The sequence below is a fragment of the Emydura macquarii genome, unplaced genomic scaffold (genome assembly GCF_026122565.2).
Source record: "Emydura macquarii macquarii isolate MOO-44397 ecotype Brisbane River unplaced genomic scaffold, CSIRO-AGI_Emac_v2 contig_2481, whole genome shotgun sequence".
NCBI classification, from domain to species: domain Eukaryota; kingdom Metazoa; phylum Chordata; order Testudines; family Chelidae; genus Emydura; species Emydura macquarii.
Genome location: NW_027132618.1, coordinates 4,197,744 through 4,215,790, shown reverse-complemented (window position 1 = coordinate 4,215,790; position 18,047 = coordinate 4,197,744). Strand labels below are relative to the sequence as shown.

The window sequence follows — 18,047 nt, the reverse complement described above, 5'->3', positions numbered from 1 at the left end:
ATCCAAGAGCTGACTCAATTAAGAGAAAAAATATTTGGGGTTCATTTATTTGATGACAGATGGCAAAAACATTGCCAAATTATTTGTTAATATTATTCTACCAGATATAACTAGGAGAACTATTTAAAGTCTACAGGTCAACTACTTACTTTCTTTACTCACACGAGTGTTGATTAAAATAGGGGTCCTCAAATAAAGTAAGTAAATAGCATGTAATTAAGGTCAGGTAATTTTCTGTAGTCCTCATTTAAAAAATTTAATAAATGCTTCTGAACTGATGTCCTCCTAACTGCTCTCAGAAGGTAAGTGATCAGGATCTCTCAACACAGCCACACAATTAATTTTTTTCTTCCATATTGCAGTGCTGTTTTCTAACAATTTACAGAATCATCTTTAACACAGTGGTCACAGTTCCTTACCCATAATATAATAAAAAATCATAAAAATGTACATTTAGTTTTATGCTAAAGTCAAGGTAATTTAAATAAGGGAAGTTATGTTCATTTACTCCGATATGAATGAAGCTTGATGCAATATTTCTAAATGTGGTTTTGCTCGACCTGCAACTCCAAGGATCCTACTACAAGCAGGCAGCAACACTTCCAAGTTTGCTTTGTGACAATTGCAGTCTAATGAGGTTTGCAATTCTGCAATACTAGAGATGTATTTATCTAACTGGCCATTGCACATGATGAAGTCTGATGAATCATTCCATACAGCATGTAAATATTCCATAAAGAGCTACAATAGATTCCATTCACTTTAGAATAATTTCCTCTTTAGAAAAGGTTTTTTTGTTTTTGTTTTTGTTTTTAAAATACAGATTCAATTTGTGGTGTATTTTCCAATGACAGCAGAGAAAGAAGTAAGAATTCTTAGGGTAAAACTGATTAATAGACTTAGGCTCTCCAAACTCCCCCATTTAGGCCCTAATTCAGCAGTTTGTCCCTAATGAGCAAAGCACACACATGATTTCAGTGGGACATAAGCAGGTACTTCATCCCTATTCAACAATGCACTTAAGTACAAACTGAAATGCTTTGACTTAGTTCCCATTTGTACAGGGAAAAGCAAATGTCAGTCTAAGTGAACATTTACATAGAAACTCTATAGTCAATAAAGGAATAATAATAATACCTAGTTTTTACATAGCACTTGTCATCAGTAGATCTCAAAGTGCTGTATAAAGGTCAGTATCATTATTCCTATTTTCCAGATGGGGAAACTGAGGAATTGAGGCATAGCCTACAGTTACATAGCCAGCCAATAGCACAGCAGTGGTTAGACCCTTTCCCCTGTGTCCCAGTCCAGTGCCCTATCCTGTAAATCATGCTGCACATTCTACTAATATAATATATAGTAAATGCTGAATGGAATACAAAGTCAGAATTGAATACATACAAAAGATTGGCCTTTTGTGTGTTAATTGCCATCTGTAAACACACACTACACATTTTAAACCAGTTGAAGTCTCCAGTTTTTCATATTAATGTAAAACACCATTTGTGGCTTTGGGAGTGAGATGCCCTGATTACTCTTGGAGGATGTTGTATAATTGTATTAAAAGTTTGTATTGGCCCTATTATTTTTCAGAATAAGGCTTCACATGCTTTACAACAGATTTATGTTGATCTGAACAAGTTCCAATTATCTTAAAAATATCTTGCCGTCAGGCCTGAATGATATTGAAATATTGCCCTTTTCACATGGGGATAAATACACTCTTACAAGGTCTTTATTCTGTCCTTATTGTGGTAAAAACACATCGATATTTTGAAGAGACTGGATGGAGGGCATTTTGCCAAACTGGTCTGCTTGTCCTTAACACACACTGTACAGATGTAAATGAATCTAAAACCCTTGGAGAGAGAAGTGGGTCTTAGCAACCACAATGCTTAGCCTGGTACATCCAAGGTAGCTTTTTTAGGCCATGGTTATAAATGGCTTCAGAAAAAGAACTAACAGGGCTGGATGAGAAGCAGGCATAATGTTTGACATGCTGCCCTACTGATATCCAAACAGAGATGATGATGATATATTGTAGAAGAATTGTAGGCTACAGTTATGAGGAATCTATGACCTCTCGTGCAAGATTTTCTCTCACATGAAGGCTCTTCCCACCCACATGCACAATTTCTGCCCATACCTCATCACTAGTCACCCACTACTTCCCCATTAATCCCCCCTTAATTCTGCCACCTCGTCTCGTCTGATGTTCACCCTTTGCGTTCCTTTTTCCACAAGTGACTTCATACATTTCCCCATGTTGCCCTTGTATCGTATAGAAAGAACATCCCCCGTAGTGCTGTGTGCCCTGCATCCTCATGTTCTTCCTTCAAATCCCTCATTACAGCTCTTTTTATTAGCTTTCTATCCAGCCATCCATTCAAATTGACAAGAGATGTATGCACGTAGCAAATCTAGCTCATGGTCTCACACTGTCACCCTTTATCCTTCCATTACTCTTTCCCTATCCTTGCTTTATTTCAGCCCTTGCTCTATTGGTCTATAATAGATTTTTAAACTCCTGGGAGAGGAGGCATTTTAATAATTATTTTTATTATTTGTATATTATGTAAATGCTCACAGGCCCCAAATTAGATTGGGGCCCCAATTTAGATTGGGGCCCCATTGTGCAAGGCGCTGTACGGACACATTGCATATGACAATACCTGGTTTGAAAAGCTTGCAGTCAAAGAAAAAGACAGACAAAGGCTGGGGTAAGGAAATGTTATCATTCTCATTTTACAAATAGAGAACCGAGGCATAGAGAGATTAAGTGACCTGCCCAAGGTCACATAGGAAGATTGTGGCAGGGCCACATCTAAACCTAAATCACTTGAGGCTTAGTCCAGTACCTTAACCACAAGCCCATCAGGTTTCTGCCTGCCATTAACCATGCAAACCTATGGCATGCAATATATAATAAGAGGCTCAGGTATTGTAAAAACCATGGAAGATGCTGCAATGGGAAAAGCCAGGGGTTTAGTCCAAGGGAAACAGAGAAGAAACGTTGACATCACTCTCAACAACAAAGGGCAATGGTGTTTCCTCTTCCTTATAAAAGGGTGGCACTTAATGATGATGGAAAAGAATATATATGCTGTGGTCATATCAAATATAGATTTACATATACAAATACATATTAGGCAAGTCAGTCAGTATACAAATACTTATATGTAAAAATAGAGAGACAAGGTAGGTGAGGTAATTGTCTCTCTCATATCCTGGGACCAGCACAGCTACAACAACACCGCAAACATGTAAAAATAGGTTTTTCCTTTCCCCTTTTCATGATTTAAAAAGCATACAAAGTTTCCTGTTTAATAATATGAGTACACCCTGTGTGCAACGTTCCCCACACACCTCTTTTAAGTTTCACATTATTGGTTATTACAATGTTGAAGCTCACATTCCAGGTGCTAAAACATTCTGAGGAAATGTTTCAAACTTAAAGAGACTTAAACATTAATTTAAATAAGTAAAAAAGGTCACATGTTTAGTTGAATTATTTTCAGATTAAAAATGCTTCGACTGCAATTGAAATAAGTGATGGTTAACTTTGAACAATGTATTTCAACTAGAGATGCGCAAGTATTAAAACTCGTGAGCTGCCCCATTGATGCAATAATCCTGCAAGGTGCTGAGAACCGTCAATTCCAACTGAAGTCAATGCAAATTGAGGGAACCCAGCATAGGAAGAACACACAGTATAAAAGGAGGTGCACAGCATCTTGTAGGAGCAGATCCTGACATGGCTACCACTTTCCTCAAATAGCCAACATACAAGAATGTATGCCAAGTGCCATTGGTGTTGCCATATTAAGAAATGCTTCTATATCATTTTTTTCAGCTTCAAAACACTTCATGGACATTAATTAATCCTCACAGGACCTCCCCAATTTTTAAAGGTGGAGAAACTGAGGTGGAGAGGTGCAACAAATTGTCCAAGGTTGCAAGGGATTCAGTGTCAAAACTGGGATCAGAACCTAGGAGGTTTATTCTCCAAATCCTGTCCTTGTACCTCTAGACCACCACTATGTTTTTACACTATATGTGGAGCTACTGCTTCAAAGAGCAGGCACAATTTAGGGTGATGTCCCAAAAAGTGAACTAATGTTGGTGGATGCTGGAACATCATCCTCCAAAAGTGCTATAATTTGAGATGGTGTCCAGATGAATTACATCATTCAAAATGATGGAGGCCAACTGATACAGAAGTAGGCTGGTAATAAGAGCTTCTGAATTACTCATGGGCTTTGATCTATGAATATCTTTGTATGTGGGAATTACTACAGTTCAGGAATCATTATTTAGCCCATCTCTAATTTTAGCATAGCCAGTGAGTGCGTATGCATGTGCAAGTGCATACATACTGCCACAATGGTGGCCCTTAAAATTTATCCAGTTGTATGTAAGAAAAATAGATACAGTTACCATCTTCCCTTGTATTTGCCTATAGGAAGTTACCTTTAGTACTGAAAATCTTGAGGTTAACTAACTGCCAAAACTCATTTTAATTACCTAATTCAACTGGAAAGTTTCTAAGGGCCACCACTCTGTGGGCCTGCTTGTATATAACATGAAATCATTGCTAGCTGGAAACTGCCGTTGTCTTGAATTAAAATGCAGTCAAAATGTAAAGTGCATTATGCGGCATATAACCATTAGAGATAAAACAAGCAACTCATCTGCCTTCCACAGATTGGTAAATTTCGCTTAACAGCTGAACCCATCAATTTCTCTATCATTCAGTTCTAGTTTAGTTTATCTAGTATGAGAAAGTCCAGTCAGATGTAAGCAAGATCATTGAAGGTGAGGCATTTTTAAAAATATTATGCTACTAAAGATGAACCAACATCAAGACAGTGTCCAGTTGGGGTGTGTAAACATTATTGCGTGCTTCTTGGCCCATTTAGCAAATACTTTTTTTTCTGTGATAAACCTATGACCTCCGTAGGGAGCATTTTCATGCAGAAAGTACTCATCACATTCGTCTCTTCCTGGCTCATAATAATGGTAACTGACCTTTCGAAAGGCTTCTGACCTGGGAAACAAAATAAAACACAGATACATGTTAACACAATTTCCAGGAAATCCATTATGTACACTGTAATTGTATTCATTGGAATCCCATCCATGTCTCTTGTACCTGGGACTGCATTAAAAGCTATCATGTAAGAAATCTTTTCATTATAGTATATGCACAGTATGGTTTGTGTGCATTTTAATAGATCAAATAAATAAATAAATACAGGTCCTTAAGGTACACTGGCCTTACAAACTAGCATAGGATGGTGATCAGGGCCTAGAGGGCACTCCCCCTGGGTTGTGTTACTGCAAAAGTTAGCCAATGAGTCAGGATCTCTAAATGGAAGGCTCTCATTGGATAGTCCTAGTCCCTGCAATAGGCTCTTGGGTTGGCTGACTAGGTCACAGGGCGGTTGATATTAGCAAGCAAAACAGGAAGGGAATCTTTCTTGCTCTGCTCTTCCTGGCAAATGATTAAGCTAAAACAAACTAATAACTTCTAATCAGCCAATGTAGACAACTGCATATATAAGGAAACCCCATTCTACGGCTATCAGGGACAGGGTGAAATGTTACTGTGCTAGTTACTGATTTTATGCCAGAGCTGTGTAACGAGGAGTATTGGCTGAGCTCTGTGGGCACAAATTTGCTTACAGGGGAAGTGAAATCAGCTATAAAAAATAATGTAATGAATATAAAACAGAAATTAGGACTGGTAGAAAATTGATAAGGGAAGTAAAGGGACACAAGAAAAACTCTATGGCCAGCAGAGTTAAGTCAGATGATACAAAAATTTAGGGGAGTGGTAAATATGGTAGAGAACAGGTCACTGAAACAGGGTGATCTAGATCTCTTGGTAAACTGGGCACAAACAAATAGTATGCATTTTAATATGGCTAAATGTAAATGTATACATCTAGGAACAAAGAATGCAGGCCACACTTATAGGATGGGGACTCTGTTCTAGGAATCAATGACTGAAAAATATTTGGGGTCATGATGAATGATCAGCTGAACCATGAGCTCCCAATATATGCTGTGGCCAAAAGGGCTAATGTGATCCTCAGATTAATAAACAGGGGCATCTTCAATAGGAATACAGGGGTTATTTGACCTCTGTATTTGGCACAGGTGTGACTACCTGGACTACTGTGTCCAGTTCTGGTGCCCATAATTTAAAAAGGATGTTGATAAATTGGAGAGGGTTCCAAGAAGAGCCACAAGAGTGATTAAAGGATTAGAAAACATGCTTTATAGTGCTAGACTCAAAGAGCTCAATCTATTTAGCTTAACAAAGGGAAAGTTAAAGGGGTGACTTGATTGCAGTCTATAAGTATCTGCATGGGGAACAAATATTTAATAATGGCCTCTTCAATCTAGCAAGGAAAAGTATAACATGATCCAGTGGCTAGAAGTTGAAGCTAGACAAATTCAGACTGGAAATAAGGTGGACATTTTTAACCGCTGGAACAATTTACCAAGGCTCATGATGGATTCCTCATCACTGAGAATTTTCAAATCAAGATTGTTAGTTTTTCTAAAAGATCTGCTCTATGAATTATTTTAAGGAAGTTCTATGGCCTGTGTTAGACAGGAGGTCAAACTAGATGATCACAATGGTCCCTTGGGCCTTGGAATCTATGAATTTATGAAAAACTTGAGCTACATCACTCCTTCTCTTATGGTCCTTGTAAAGTTTTCCATACACAAAGAACAACACACATCCCTTCAGTCTGGATGACTGTGATGGGGTGTCTACCCCAAACAGGTGAATCAAAGATGAACAGGAATCTGACAACTCAATTAGCCCACCTTGCTGCATCTGCAGGATGTGTCAGGCTTGATTTGTTATTAGATTCAGCTGGGAAGGATCTGGGTCTTCTTCATAAAAGGAGGAAATGAAAGCCACAGAACAGGTCTTGTTGAGGGACTCAGGACAGAGAACCCAAGGAGAGAAGAGGTAGGGCATTTCCTCTCTTTGGGAAGGGCATGGAGCAGGTAGACAGAAGAAGGCTACAGGAAGAGCATTAATTGTTGTAATGAGCCCTGGAAAGGGGAAAAGAAAGAGAGGCAGTCCTGAGGGGTCAGTGTTCCAGCAGAGGAAAAAGAAGCAGGAAGGACGAGGGAGAAGCCAGAGGTCTGAGAGACTGTTAAGTGCAGGCTACAGGGAAGCAGCACAAGAAACTCAGAAGTAGGAAGTGGCCCAAGAAAACCGCAATGTGTCTGAAGGAGCAGACCTAGCTGTTTAATACAGGATCCTAGCGCTAGAACCCAGAGCAGAGGGTGGGCCTGTGTTGCCCTACCAGCATTGAGGAAGGGGTGCACATGGTCTTCCAAGGGCTGTAAGGACTTCTAAGCCCAAGGTGAGTCTGAAGACTGAGCTTCAAAGACAGGCTGAGTAATAGCCCAAGGAGGGGCAGAAGGATCTTTTCTGTGAGGATGTTTCTGGACTTTTAATTGTGCCTTCTGTTATCCTGGAAGAGGAGAGACTTTAAAGTGACCTGACCAGAGGGCTGAGTTGCAAGAAGAGGTGAACCACCACAGGATCCCAGTGACCTTTGATACGGGGAGCTAGACAAGAAAGAGCTGCTATGCCATGCCCAGCCAAGAGGGGGCTTGCCGGCCACGACTACAGCTTCCATAATGATATTTAGGTCATTTAATGGGAGCTGCAGGTTCTGAAAATCATCCTCTCATGTAGGTGCCTAACTTCAATGAGCCAAGTTTGAAAGTTTGGAGCATTAACTCCCTTCTCCATGTCCTAGTGGTAATGACCACTGAAGTGACACAGGTGTGAAAAATAATTTCAGGTAACTACCCTAAAATAATCAGTTCCTCATTTCAAAGAGCATTTGGTATTCTGTGAGCTAATAGATTAATATTTCTTGTATAGACATGTTTGAGCAGTGAAAACAAATACATTTTGTCAAAAGAGCAAAAAATGTTCTGTTTCTCAGCTAACTCCAAGATTACAGAAAGTCTTTGATTAAAAAAGTTCCTTGTGACATTTGACATTAAAGTTTTATAAATGGTTTTTATTTTACCAACACCAAATACCATATCAGAACTAAATACAATGACAATATAGCATCACATCAATGCAAAACATCGGGAAATGGATACCTAATCCATTTCTCGGATTTATGATATTAAAATGAATTGTGAAATTTTTAGACAAGACATCAGAATTGTAGATGCATGAAAATAATTTCCTGTGATCTTACTTGCAGTAGGTGTCATTTATCATCCCATAGACATGAATTCCATAGCAGGCATCCATAGCCAGAATTAAGGTAAACCATCCAGTGCTGAGATATGAACCTGACTGGACTCTGTAAAAATACAACACCGCACACAACAAATTGCAATGAGACATTACTAACACTTTATCAAAGAAATATCACTGTTACTTGGGTCAAAAGGCATTAAACAACCTGACAATCTGTCAAAAATATACAATTATTTTGAATTGTCATAGGTGTTCTCTCATTCTTTCCAGCTTGGGGCCTCAAGCTATAGCCCGTAGAAGAAAAACCATATGCTAAATATCTGAAGTCAAACAACTCACGTCCTATAAGATGGAAATAATTTGTTTGTACATTTGAAAGCCAAATTAATGTAGTATACGAGATGACACATAACAGTCACTGCCAGAAGTCAAATTAAAAGGGATGTGTGTGCCCTCCTATATTTACACACGTCTTCATGTACACAAGAAATTTTAGTACAATGTGCTGGATGCTTCATGAATATTGTAAGTTTACACACAAAATGCAACTTTTAAGGTTATGTTGACAATCAGCAGATAGAATTGAAAGATGCTTTGAAAAATAAAACTGTGTGTACAGTCATTCAGTGAGATGACGTACTTGTGTCAGGGAGGGAAGTGTAAGGGAATACAGTCCAGTCTGGCAAACTTTACTCATGCAGCTAGTTCCTCTGAAAGAAATAGGACCACTTGCATGAATGAGAACTAGTCACATGAATAAGGATCTGGCCCACAGTTCCCAAATGCCTCCTATTTCAGAAAATATATATGCTATATTAAAAGGTCAAATCTTGTTCACATTACTCACACGAGCAGCACCATCAGAAGTCGAGAACTGCCCACCTGAGCAGAGCAAACAAGGGATGTTGCTTTAATACCTCCAATAAAAAGGAATATGCTAGGCACTAAGGGTGGATTCACAAACGTACTTAGGTGCCTAACACCCATTTAAATACCTTTGTGAATCCTACCCTACTTACAAACTGATTAATGTCCAAGTTTGCTTAGCGAATGTATGTGCATTTCAGTTTTAATGAGATACATGCAAATTAACTAAAAATAAATAATAAAAATCCATGTGGTAAATGTTTACACCAAGTTATGAAGCCAGCAAAATGTAGCCCTAAGATTGAGCTCAGTTCAGGAAGATGTGAGGTGAGGGGAAGGAAAGGGGACAAGATGGCTTTATGCCACCTTTGTAGCCCCCAGATTCTGGGCACAGCCAGGGACCCTTCTATTCTCCATTATAAGCTAAAGCAGCCTAAGGGTTGCTCTAAATTAAGTTTGTGTGCAAAGGCCCTCCCAAAGACACTTGCTGCAGCAAGAGGTGTTTTGGCTACACCGTCTCTTCTCCTGGAATTCCCCAAAATATCTGTATGTTGAGGGTGGTGTAGAGCCATTCTGCCAGCTTTTACAAGGAGAAATGCCAGATATTTGATTCATCTGCCTTTATGCAGCAAACAGACCACCAGGGAAGCCACAATCAGTGTCATAATATTATGAGGTAGTGTTGAAGAATAATTTCCATGTGCAAATAAGGCTGGATGACAAGTGAAAGCTATCAATCTTTCACCAGATTGGCTCTGAAGAGTGTTATGCTTTGGTAACTGATGTACTTATAATCAGAAACTGCTTAATTTTTCTTGCTGCTCTCTCAGAGGAATGGTGCTATCACTGTCTTGATGCTAAATAGGCTTAAAGACATATAATTTAAAATACAATTTTTCAGCCAGTTTATTAACAATGAAGTGTAAGCTCAGAGGCATCTATATTCCTTTTCAGGGCATATTATTCCTTTTGGTTTTCTACAGTCCTATTTCTTTTCACACTTTGAAATGCTGCTACATGCTGCAACCGCCACAGGTAAATTGCTTCTAGTAGTTTGTGCATTTTCTTATGTTCTTTATTACCGGCTTTGGATGTTGCCTCACTTTTACTACTCTCTCTAAATCTTTTTATCTGTCTCCCCCGGTTTCTCCAGTTATTTTAAGCAGAATTTTTTCCTATTGCCTACCATAGAGAAATATTCAAGCTTTCCATAATTCCCAATCAAACCATGGGGAACTGAAATGGGTGTTCAAAAGCCATTAATCTGAAGTCGCATTCTGCCATGTTGAGCTGTACTGCTTCTAACAAGCTTCCTGCTCTAACAGCAGAAGCCCACTAACCTTGGGCTAACCATTTAAAATCGTAATAACCATTTATCAGAGCACTATGAAGATCAGGACCTTTCCGATAAGGGAGACTTATTGGACAGTACAATATTGACAGTAGCATCTGAAATCTGCTATGCTAAGGAGTAAAAAGGAATTTTAAAAAGAATTAATCAATATTTCATGTCTTGTTTTAACACCACTGGACTTCAGTCCTCTCATCAATATACTACACTGGCAGGATAAATAAAAACAGCAGAGTACGTTCCCAGATACCTTCCTGGGAGATGGAGTACATGACAGAATACAGATTATGTACATTAAAACACAACCTTTCTTTCCTTTTTTTTTTCCTGAAGAGATGTAACTAATGAAGGAACACAGTTAAATAGTGGGGATGATATGTAATGTGGTATAGCAACTCCCCCCTTGTTTTCGCCTATTGACAGCAGTCTCCTCTATCAATGGGGCCTGCAGTAACTCCACCCCCAGACTGAACAAGACTTTTGTCCCTTCCCCTCGGCATGCTGTGGCTCCCTCCTGCTGGCTGGGGCCAAGGGATTTCTCCTTCTCTGCTCCTCTGGCTGCAGAGAAGCAGCATCTCCTAACCCAGGGGAAGTTTCTCCTCCAGCTGCCACAAACGTTCTAGCAGCTTCTTCCTCCTTTGCTTCCGTCCCTTTAGGGAAGGGAGGGTTTAAGTACACCTGGAGTAGCCCTTCATTGGGTCCAGGTCTTTAATTGCCCTGCAGTAATCTCTCCTCTGCCTGCAGGAAAAAAGGCCGTTGGCATTCTTGGGCTCACATACCGGCCCTGGTATACCCTTTTGTGGCCATCTGGCCTGACTTTACCACAGTAACATCTTGGAATTGTATTGATACTGTAAACACATTTTGACATATTAATGAAAGCAGACAGAAAATGTGAAAACATGGCAATGGTCACTAAAAGTTATTTGGTCTATTTATCTTCAAAATGAAAAGCTTATTTTGCCCAATCTCCTAGACTTTAGGACTTCAGAGAGAAATGTTAATTATTGGGATTTAATTCAGGGTCCTAAGGCCCTCTCAGGATACAGACTTTAAATATTTTAGATTTGAAAATTAATACCCATGGAGTTTTAATTTAGAAAACCAACTGTATACATACTCAGTAAGTGTCTACTCCAGCTTTTTTATACCTTATAGGATGCAATTTTCCAGAGTGATCAAGTGACTTCAATTGGAGCAAAGTTAGACAAACTCTGAACACTTTTGAAAAATCCCACTCTTAATTTGTGCATTTAGGGTGAAATTCAACCATATGCAAAGGACCAACTCAAGGCCTATGCCACACTAAAGCCTGTGAGGATTGATATCCAGAGAGCATATGACAAATGTGGGAATTTTCTGTAATATTTTTATGAACTCTTTGTATGACTCGGTACCCTATGAGTGCAGAAGAGTCAAAATGCTATTCCTGGGGCACAGCACGAGACATGAGGTCACATAAATGTCTAGGTGATATGAATGGGTGTTAAGGACTAGCTGGAATCAACCCATATTAAAGGAGGCTCCAGAAAAGACCATGAGAACCCCAATGACTGACTGATGCTTAACAAAGGGAAGCTCCGGCAGGCTGACCATGTGAACTCATAATGGTTTTGTTCATCTAGCCTATATTTCTCTAGATTGATTATGAGGAGGTCATGTATCAAAAGCCTTACTAAAGTCAAGATATATCACATCTACTGCTTTCCCCTATCCATGGGCTTGTGACCTGTGACAGCACACCCATGCAGCTCTGCGGGCAGTGCTATCTCTTTACAATGCTGCCTTTTTTTAAAATCACACTCCAGTTCTTAAGGGCATGAAGTCATGGAATCTACTGATGGGACTTGGTGCTTTGCAAGCACTACATGTCTCTCACTGAGGGGACAGTGCCTTGTTCAGGAATTGCTTAAGCCTTCATAGACAGGGACAACAGCTAGCCCTAGACTTTCATTTTCCAGCAGTTTTATAAGTAGTTTAATATTTGGCTTTGTTCAGTAGTAGCATATCACTGATGCTACTGTAATATGTAATAAATAAAACCTTATATTCGATTATCTTAAATGACAATCAGACAGATATATTTTCCTTGAGCTTCATATTATGCTACAAAGCTGTTTAAAGGGTGGGAAAACCTATGAAACTTGGTAAAGAAAAGAGTAGCATGTTTCATGCTGGGCTAGAAAACAAAAACCAATCTTCTTTGACACCTATTAAAATGTTCTGATGTAGGCTAAACAAAGGAAAAATTGGATTTCTCTCTCTAATCAGGGGAAAATAGAAAACATCAAATCTCTTTTTAATGATTAAGGCTGAGTGTGTTCAAATCAGGTAAAAGTTCTTTTATCATCTAAATTCTGCTTCTAATAGAAAAATCCCAGGAAGCTCTTGTCTTTGTTTAAGCACAAATTTAATTGTTTCATAATTTTACAAGTACTTTTAAATCTACCTCTCCTACTCTTAAGTAAGTGGATAATCCCAGTGTTGGATGGACTATCCTTTCCAGTGGGCAGTTCAGCAGTAAAAGCTGAACATTAAAAAAACCCCAAAACCTTGATGTACCAGTTTCTGACTCCTGGATGAGATAATGAGCATGATAAATTAGGATATCAATGCTGTCAGTCAGGACAGCAATTTAGAAGATTTTTTTCTCTTTGCTTTAATTCCTGATTTGCAGAAATCAGTGGGTGGGGAAGAATTTCTATCAGTCACTCAAAAACCAAGATATTTAGGCCTTGCGCTGGATATTAGGAAAGAGTGTATTTGGCCAATATAACTAACCAGACACCCATTTTTTGCTTTATTTTAAAATATATATTTTAAAAACAATTGCAACTAACTCAACAATGACAGCTTAAAATACTAGAACTTCCTGGGGCTACAGGCAGGTGGGACAGATGAAAAATGTAATACACTTGTTTTATAGGCTCTCTCTCTCATTTGGTCCTGATAGTGCAGCACTGAAGTCAGCTGGAGTTTCACCACTGACTGCAGCTGGCGCAGGATTGATCCCTTGATGAATTAGTAAATGTACTTGAGTCCATTGGTGTCAATACATTCCCAGATACGACTGGTGAAGCAGGAAGTTTCATATTGTCTAGGGTCCTTCCAACATGATCAGAGTTTTCTGAGAACTGTTCACTATCCGAGACCACACTGTGCTTTTAAAGCTTGGGTCTGTGTTCGGGTCAGCATGGAGTACACATGCTCTCAGTGAGCTCTGGGAAGCATTTTGTCTAAAAGAGGCACCTGGAACACCTCACAACTCAGTGTCTGTGTCTACACTGCATCAACCCCTAGGGAGGGTGCAGCATGTTCTCATCAGGTGTTGGGCCAGCTCTGCTGGACAATGGGAAGGCCCTGCCTCTTCTCCCCTCCTTCTTTGGGGTGCCTTTTGCCCTAGGAGAACTCTTGAGCTCCAGTGTCTTGCCCCGGAGCAGGAGGTGGAACAAGGGAAGAATCCTTGTGCTTTCCCGCCCCACCCCCGGGTGTTTGCACAAGGGCCAGGAATAATCTGGCCTGTAGAGCCTTGCCTGAGTGTGCTGCTCAGCTCAGTTGGGGGGAAGTCTCGGCTGCTGCAAAAAGACTTTCAAAGGTCAGATTTGTCCACATCTGAAAAGCATATTTCATGAACTATATGCAGTTGTCCTCACAAGGTATGTAATGTTCCCTGGTTTGAGATAACGTATTAGCTCTTTTTGTTTCCTACAAACCATGCGTTGGTTTATTGTTAAAGATCCATACATTTGGTATCTGTATCCCACCAGAAATGTTTGTCACTCTCTCAAAACTCAGTTGCTCAGACAGATGTCCCAGTGGTTATTTTTGCACTAACCAGATTGATGTGACAATTCTCAAGTTGTCTGGACAAAGATCTCTCTCTCTCTCTCTCTCTGGGGTAGTACCTTCCAATGATGGGAACATCAATTACACAGCACTGTTGTCTTCCAGATTAAACAACAAGGTTTCCCGGTTCCCCGCCAGGCAGCTATGGGCCAAATCCTTCTCGTCTTGCGGGAGGTAAAAGCTCCCCTTTGGACAGTGGCAAAATCCACTCTGTGTGCCTGTCTCATGGGAGGGGAGCATTTGGGTCTAAACTCAGCAAGCTGTTCACTTGGCTGGAATTAGAGAAGGCAGCCTGGCTCAGGAGAAAGACACCTAAGGGCTAAAGAGCATTAAGACTATTTCAGGTTTGATTTTGTTCTCTGTAAATCAAAGGCGGCTGTTGTTGTTTAACGATAATTCTAAGGTTTGTTGAAAATAGCTTTTATTTTACTGCATGCTTTCTGCAAAGAAGGAAGTGGCATAAGAAGGGCTGTGAACAAGGCACAAACACAGAGAATTGATTTTGCTTGTTGAAAATGGTTTATATTTTTCCTTTGTACACAGATAGCTGTTAGGCAGTTGTTTACCATAATGATTCACTTTTTAGTGTGTGCATGCATGCACGGGTCCACTGTATGCTCCGTAACAATATAGGACAACTAATAATAATCAGCTCTTGCCCCTCAAGCAGCAAGCAGACTGTTTCACACATTCAAAACCCCACATGATGCTGCAGGTCATTCTGTAAAGTGAAACATTTATGTATCGACAGATGGTTTATTATCCATTGTGTATGGTTTTGTGCAAAGATTAAGCAAATGGAATGTGTTATGAGCAAAATGGATCAAATTCTGGGTTCAGGCTGTAAGTATGCCTGAAAAGAGGTACCCATGAGGGGAATAGTAAGGCACATTTTGTACTCAAATCATGGATCCCTCCAAAACCACTGAGTTTTCATTAAACAGATTCGCCACACACAGAACCATGAAGCCACATTCAAGGCAGCAGTCATATCGCACAATCCACTCATTTAGGCATATACCACCAAGTTTACCTGCAGCTCCTGGACATCCAGTCTTATTCTGGCTCACTGTCTTGTTATAATAGTTTTATTATTTACCATTGTATTACAGTAGCACCTATAGACCACAATCAGGATTGGGCCCCATTTTGTGGGTGCTGTACATGGTAAAAGACAGTCCCTGCCCTAACGACCATCTAACTGAAGACAAGAAGCAATAATTGGTATGGGGCTCGGAATAATGTGTGTGTGAGCAGCCTAGAAGAGATGGCGAGGATGCTCCTATGCTGACCACAATAAAGGATCAAAGGATACTGACATTGCATTAATTTGTGCCTGTTTGAAGTGGTTTTTTTTAAATAAACACAAAGATCTGACCTAATATCTGTAATTTTTGGCAACAAATGTAAAAATAAAATTTAAAATAACTAAGAGCAAGTCACTGCATTTACTAGAATCAACACAGAATCTCTTTGTATACATAATTCCAGGGCTTACATTTGTACAGTCTTTTCCTCATGTGCTGGAAAACATGCAAACCTGGAGAAAAGACAGAGAGAGCGAGCGAGAGAGAGCGAGCGAATGCACCTTAAAAGAACTGGCTTCTGCTACCCGTGTTTTCATGTTTTCCTCATTTCTGGATCCTTGACCTGACTTTGTTGCATTCCTGCTCAGCTGTGAACTCAAGTGACAAGAGAAGGAAGTTATTTCATCCAAGCAGAGTGGGCTGCTTGAAAGGACTGTGCTGCTGGGCTCAGAAGAGAGAAAGAGCAATCATGGAAGCCTGGCTCACTGTAAAGCATAAGCAGGAGAACCAAACTAAAGGGACAATTACAATTGTAAACACTGCCACAGACAATACTGTTTTAAGGTTTACTTTTGTACAGGAAAATTCATGGTACTTAATCTTTTCAAGTCAGAGACTAACCCCTATAGAGATAGGGAGTTTCCAACTAGACTTCTATAGCTTCTTACAGCTGCGTGGCCTTTGCAGTTCACACTGCCTGTTAGATATGAACAGTATTGCAGATATGCTCAGTATGGAAGACCATATTCCAAGGTACAAAGGAATATTAGATTTCAGGTGAGAACAAGAAAAGCCCTATATGGCTTACCTTGATCCCAGTGTCCTGTTTTCTTTTTTTCCACTCTAATTTTACTCTCTCCAGAAACAGACATGTTCTTGGTGTCTCTTGAATCCCTTGCTATCAGTTCTGTTTCACAAGTACAAATCCTAGTCCCAGAGAAGCCTGAGTAATCACTATTTGCTCAGTTTATAAATAAAAAGATGCTTTTGCTAAGTTCCCATCTTGCAAATTTCACCTGGGATCTGAAAGTCATGCTGCTTATGCAAGATTACCAATAACCCTGACCCAGTGGAGGTGTATTATACAGTAGATGAAATTGACATCTGCAGTTCTTTAGAGTATTAGTAAAGATTTGGCATTTGGAACTTGCTTAACATTTCTGAGAATGCACAGATCAATAAAGAATCTCCCACAGCTGTCTTGGCTCTGCAGTGCTAAAAGTGGGAACATTTTCTTCTATTCTTTCTAGGTTTTTATACTACACCCAATATAAGAGCACTGTGCCAGAACAGTTGAGGTAGAAAGGCCCCTGAATGCACACAGGGAATAGATTTGAGAGGTAAGAAGGTACCATTTTTACCGTCATTTTTTTATCATAAATCAACTGTGTCAAAGTCACTTCACCCATATAAAGGGCCAACTGGTGGAGCTATGCTGATTTAAACCATCTTAGGATCCGGCCCAAACTGTGAATAATTGGCTTTAAGTGGTTGAAGTGAACGAGACATGGTGTGAAATTTGCTCCATCCCTCCCCGGACACTGCGCAAGCCTGAGAGTTGGCTGCAGCCACATGTGTTAGGTCCACTGGTCCTACTCCATGGTACACCAGAAGAACAAAATACAGACATCCCTGTTTCCCTTGTAGCAGGTACAGCTGTGTAGCAAGGCTTATGTGATGCTGAGAGCACTGTGTATGCCCTCCACACCAAAGGAAAATTGCACCATTTAATAGATGCTGTACATGAATGTGATCAAAGAAAGAATAAATCATTTATATTTTGAACAAATCTGTTTACTGACACCACTAACTATAAATGGTAATATATACCATTGTGCACGTATAGCAACTTTCACTGAAGGATCTTGAATCTGTCTATGTACTTGTACCACACATTATCATACCCTCTGAGTGCAAATCATTTACAAGTTCTGCATTCATTCTTTCAAAGTGCTTCACAAAGCTTCCCAGGTAAGTTGATAAGTATTGTTTTCCCCATTTTACGGGGGGTAATCTGAGGTAGCAGGAAGTTGTGACCCAATTTCCTCTAAAATAAGTGGTTTAAGTGACTCAAACATACAGCAGCTGCAAATAACCCTAAGGATTGGAAGCCATGCCCTCTTTCTTTTGGCCATGCCCACAAAGGGCCATGCCCTCTTTGTTTTGGCTATGTCTACTTTTCCCTGCTTTGCCACCAGTGTGGAGGAAGAATAACGTAAGAGCCTCTGCATCAGCATAGGATCTCCTTGCACATAGATTAAACAAGCTCTGAAGCCAAGTGCCACTGCCTGTCTGGCTCAAAGCAGCTGTACTGATTCTGACCCAAAGTTCACAACATAATGCTAGAGGAAATGGCATGTTCTAGAGAATCATTTTCACATCTTCTAGGATTGTTTCAAACTAAAAAGCTTCTGAC

The 18,047-nt window shown here is 39.9% G+C and overlaps 1 protein-coding gene across 1 annotated transcript in view; it reads right to left on the bottom strand.

The window, feature by feature from the left end:
* Positions 1 to 4,860: 4,860 nt before the first annotated feature.
* Positions 4,861 to 18,047, bottom strand: part of ST6GALNAC3 (ST6 N-acetylgalactosaminide alpha-2,6-sialyltransferase 3) — a 297,965-nt gene continuing 284,778 nt past the window's right edge. Inside the window, exons 5-6 of the mRNA XM_067563322.1 lie at positions 8,256 to 8,363; positions 4,861 to 5,047 (exon numbers count right to left, since the gene is read on the bottom strand). Coding sequence (XP_067419423.1) covers positions 4,861 to 5,047; positions 8,256 to 8,363 — 295 coding nt within the window. The remainder of the gene's footprint in view (positions 5,048 to 8,255; positions 8,364 to 18,047) is intronic.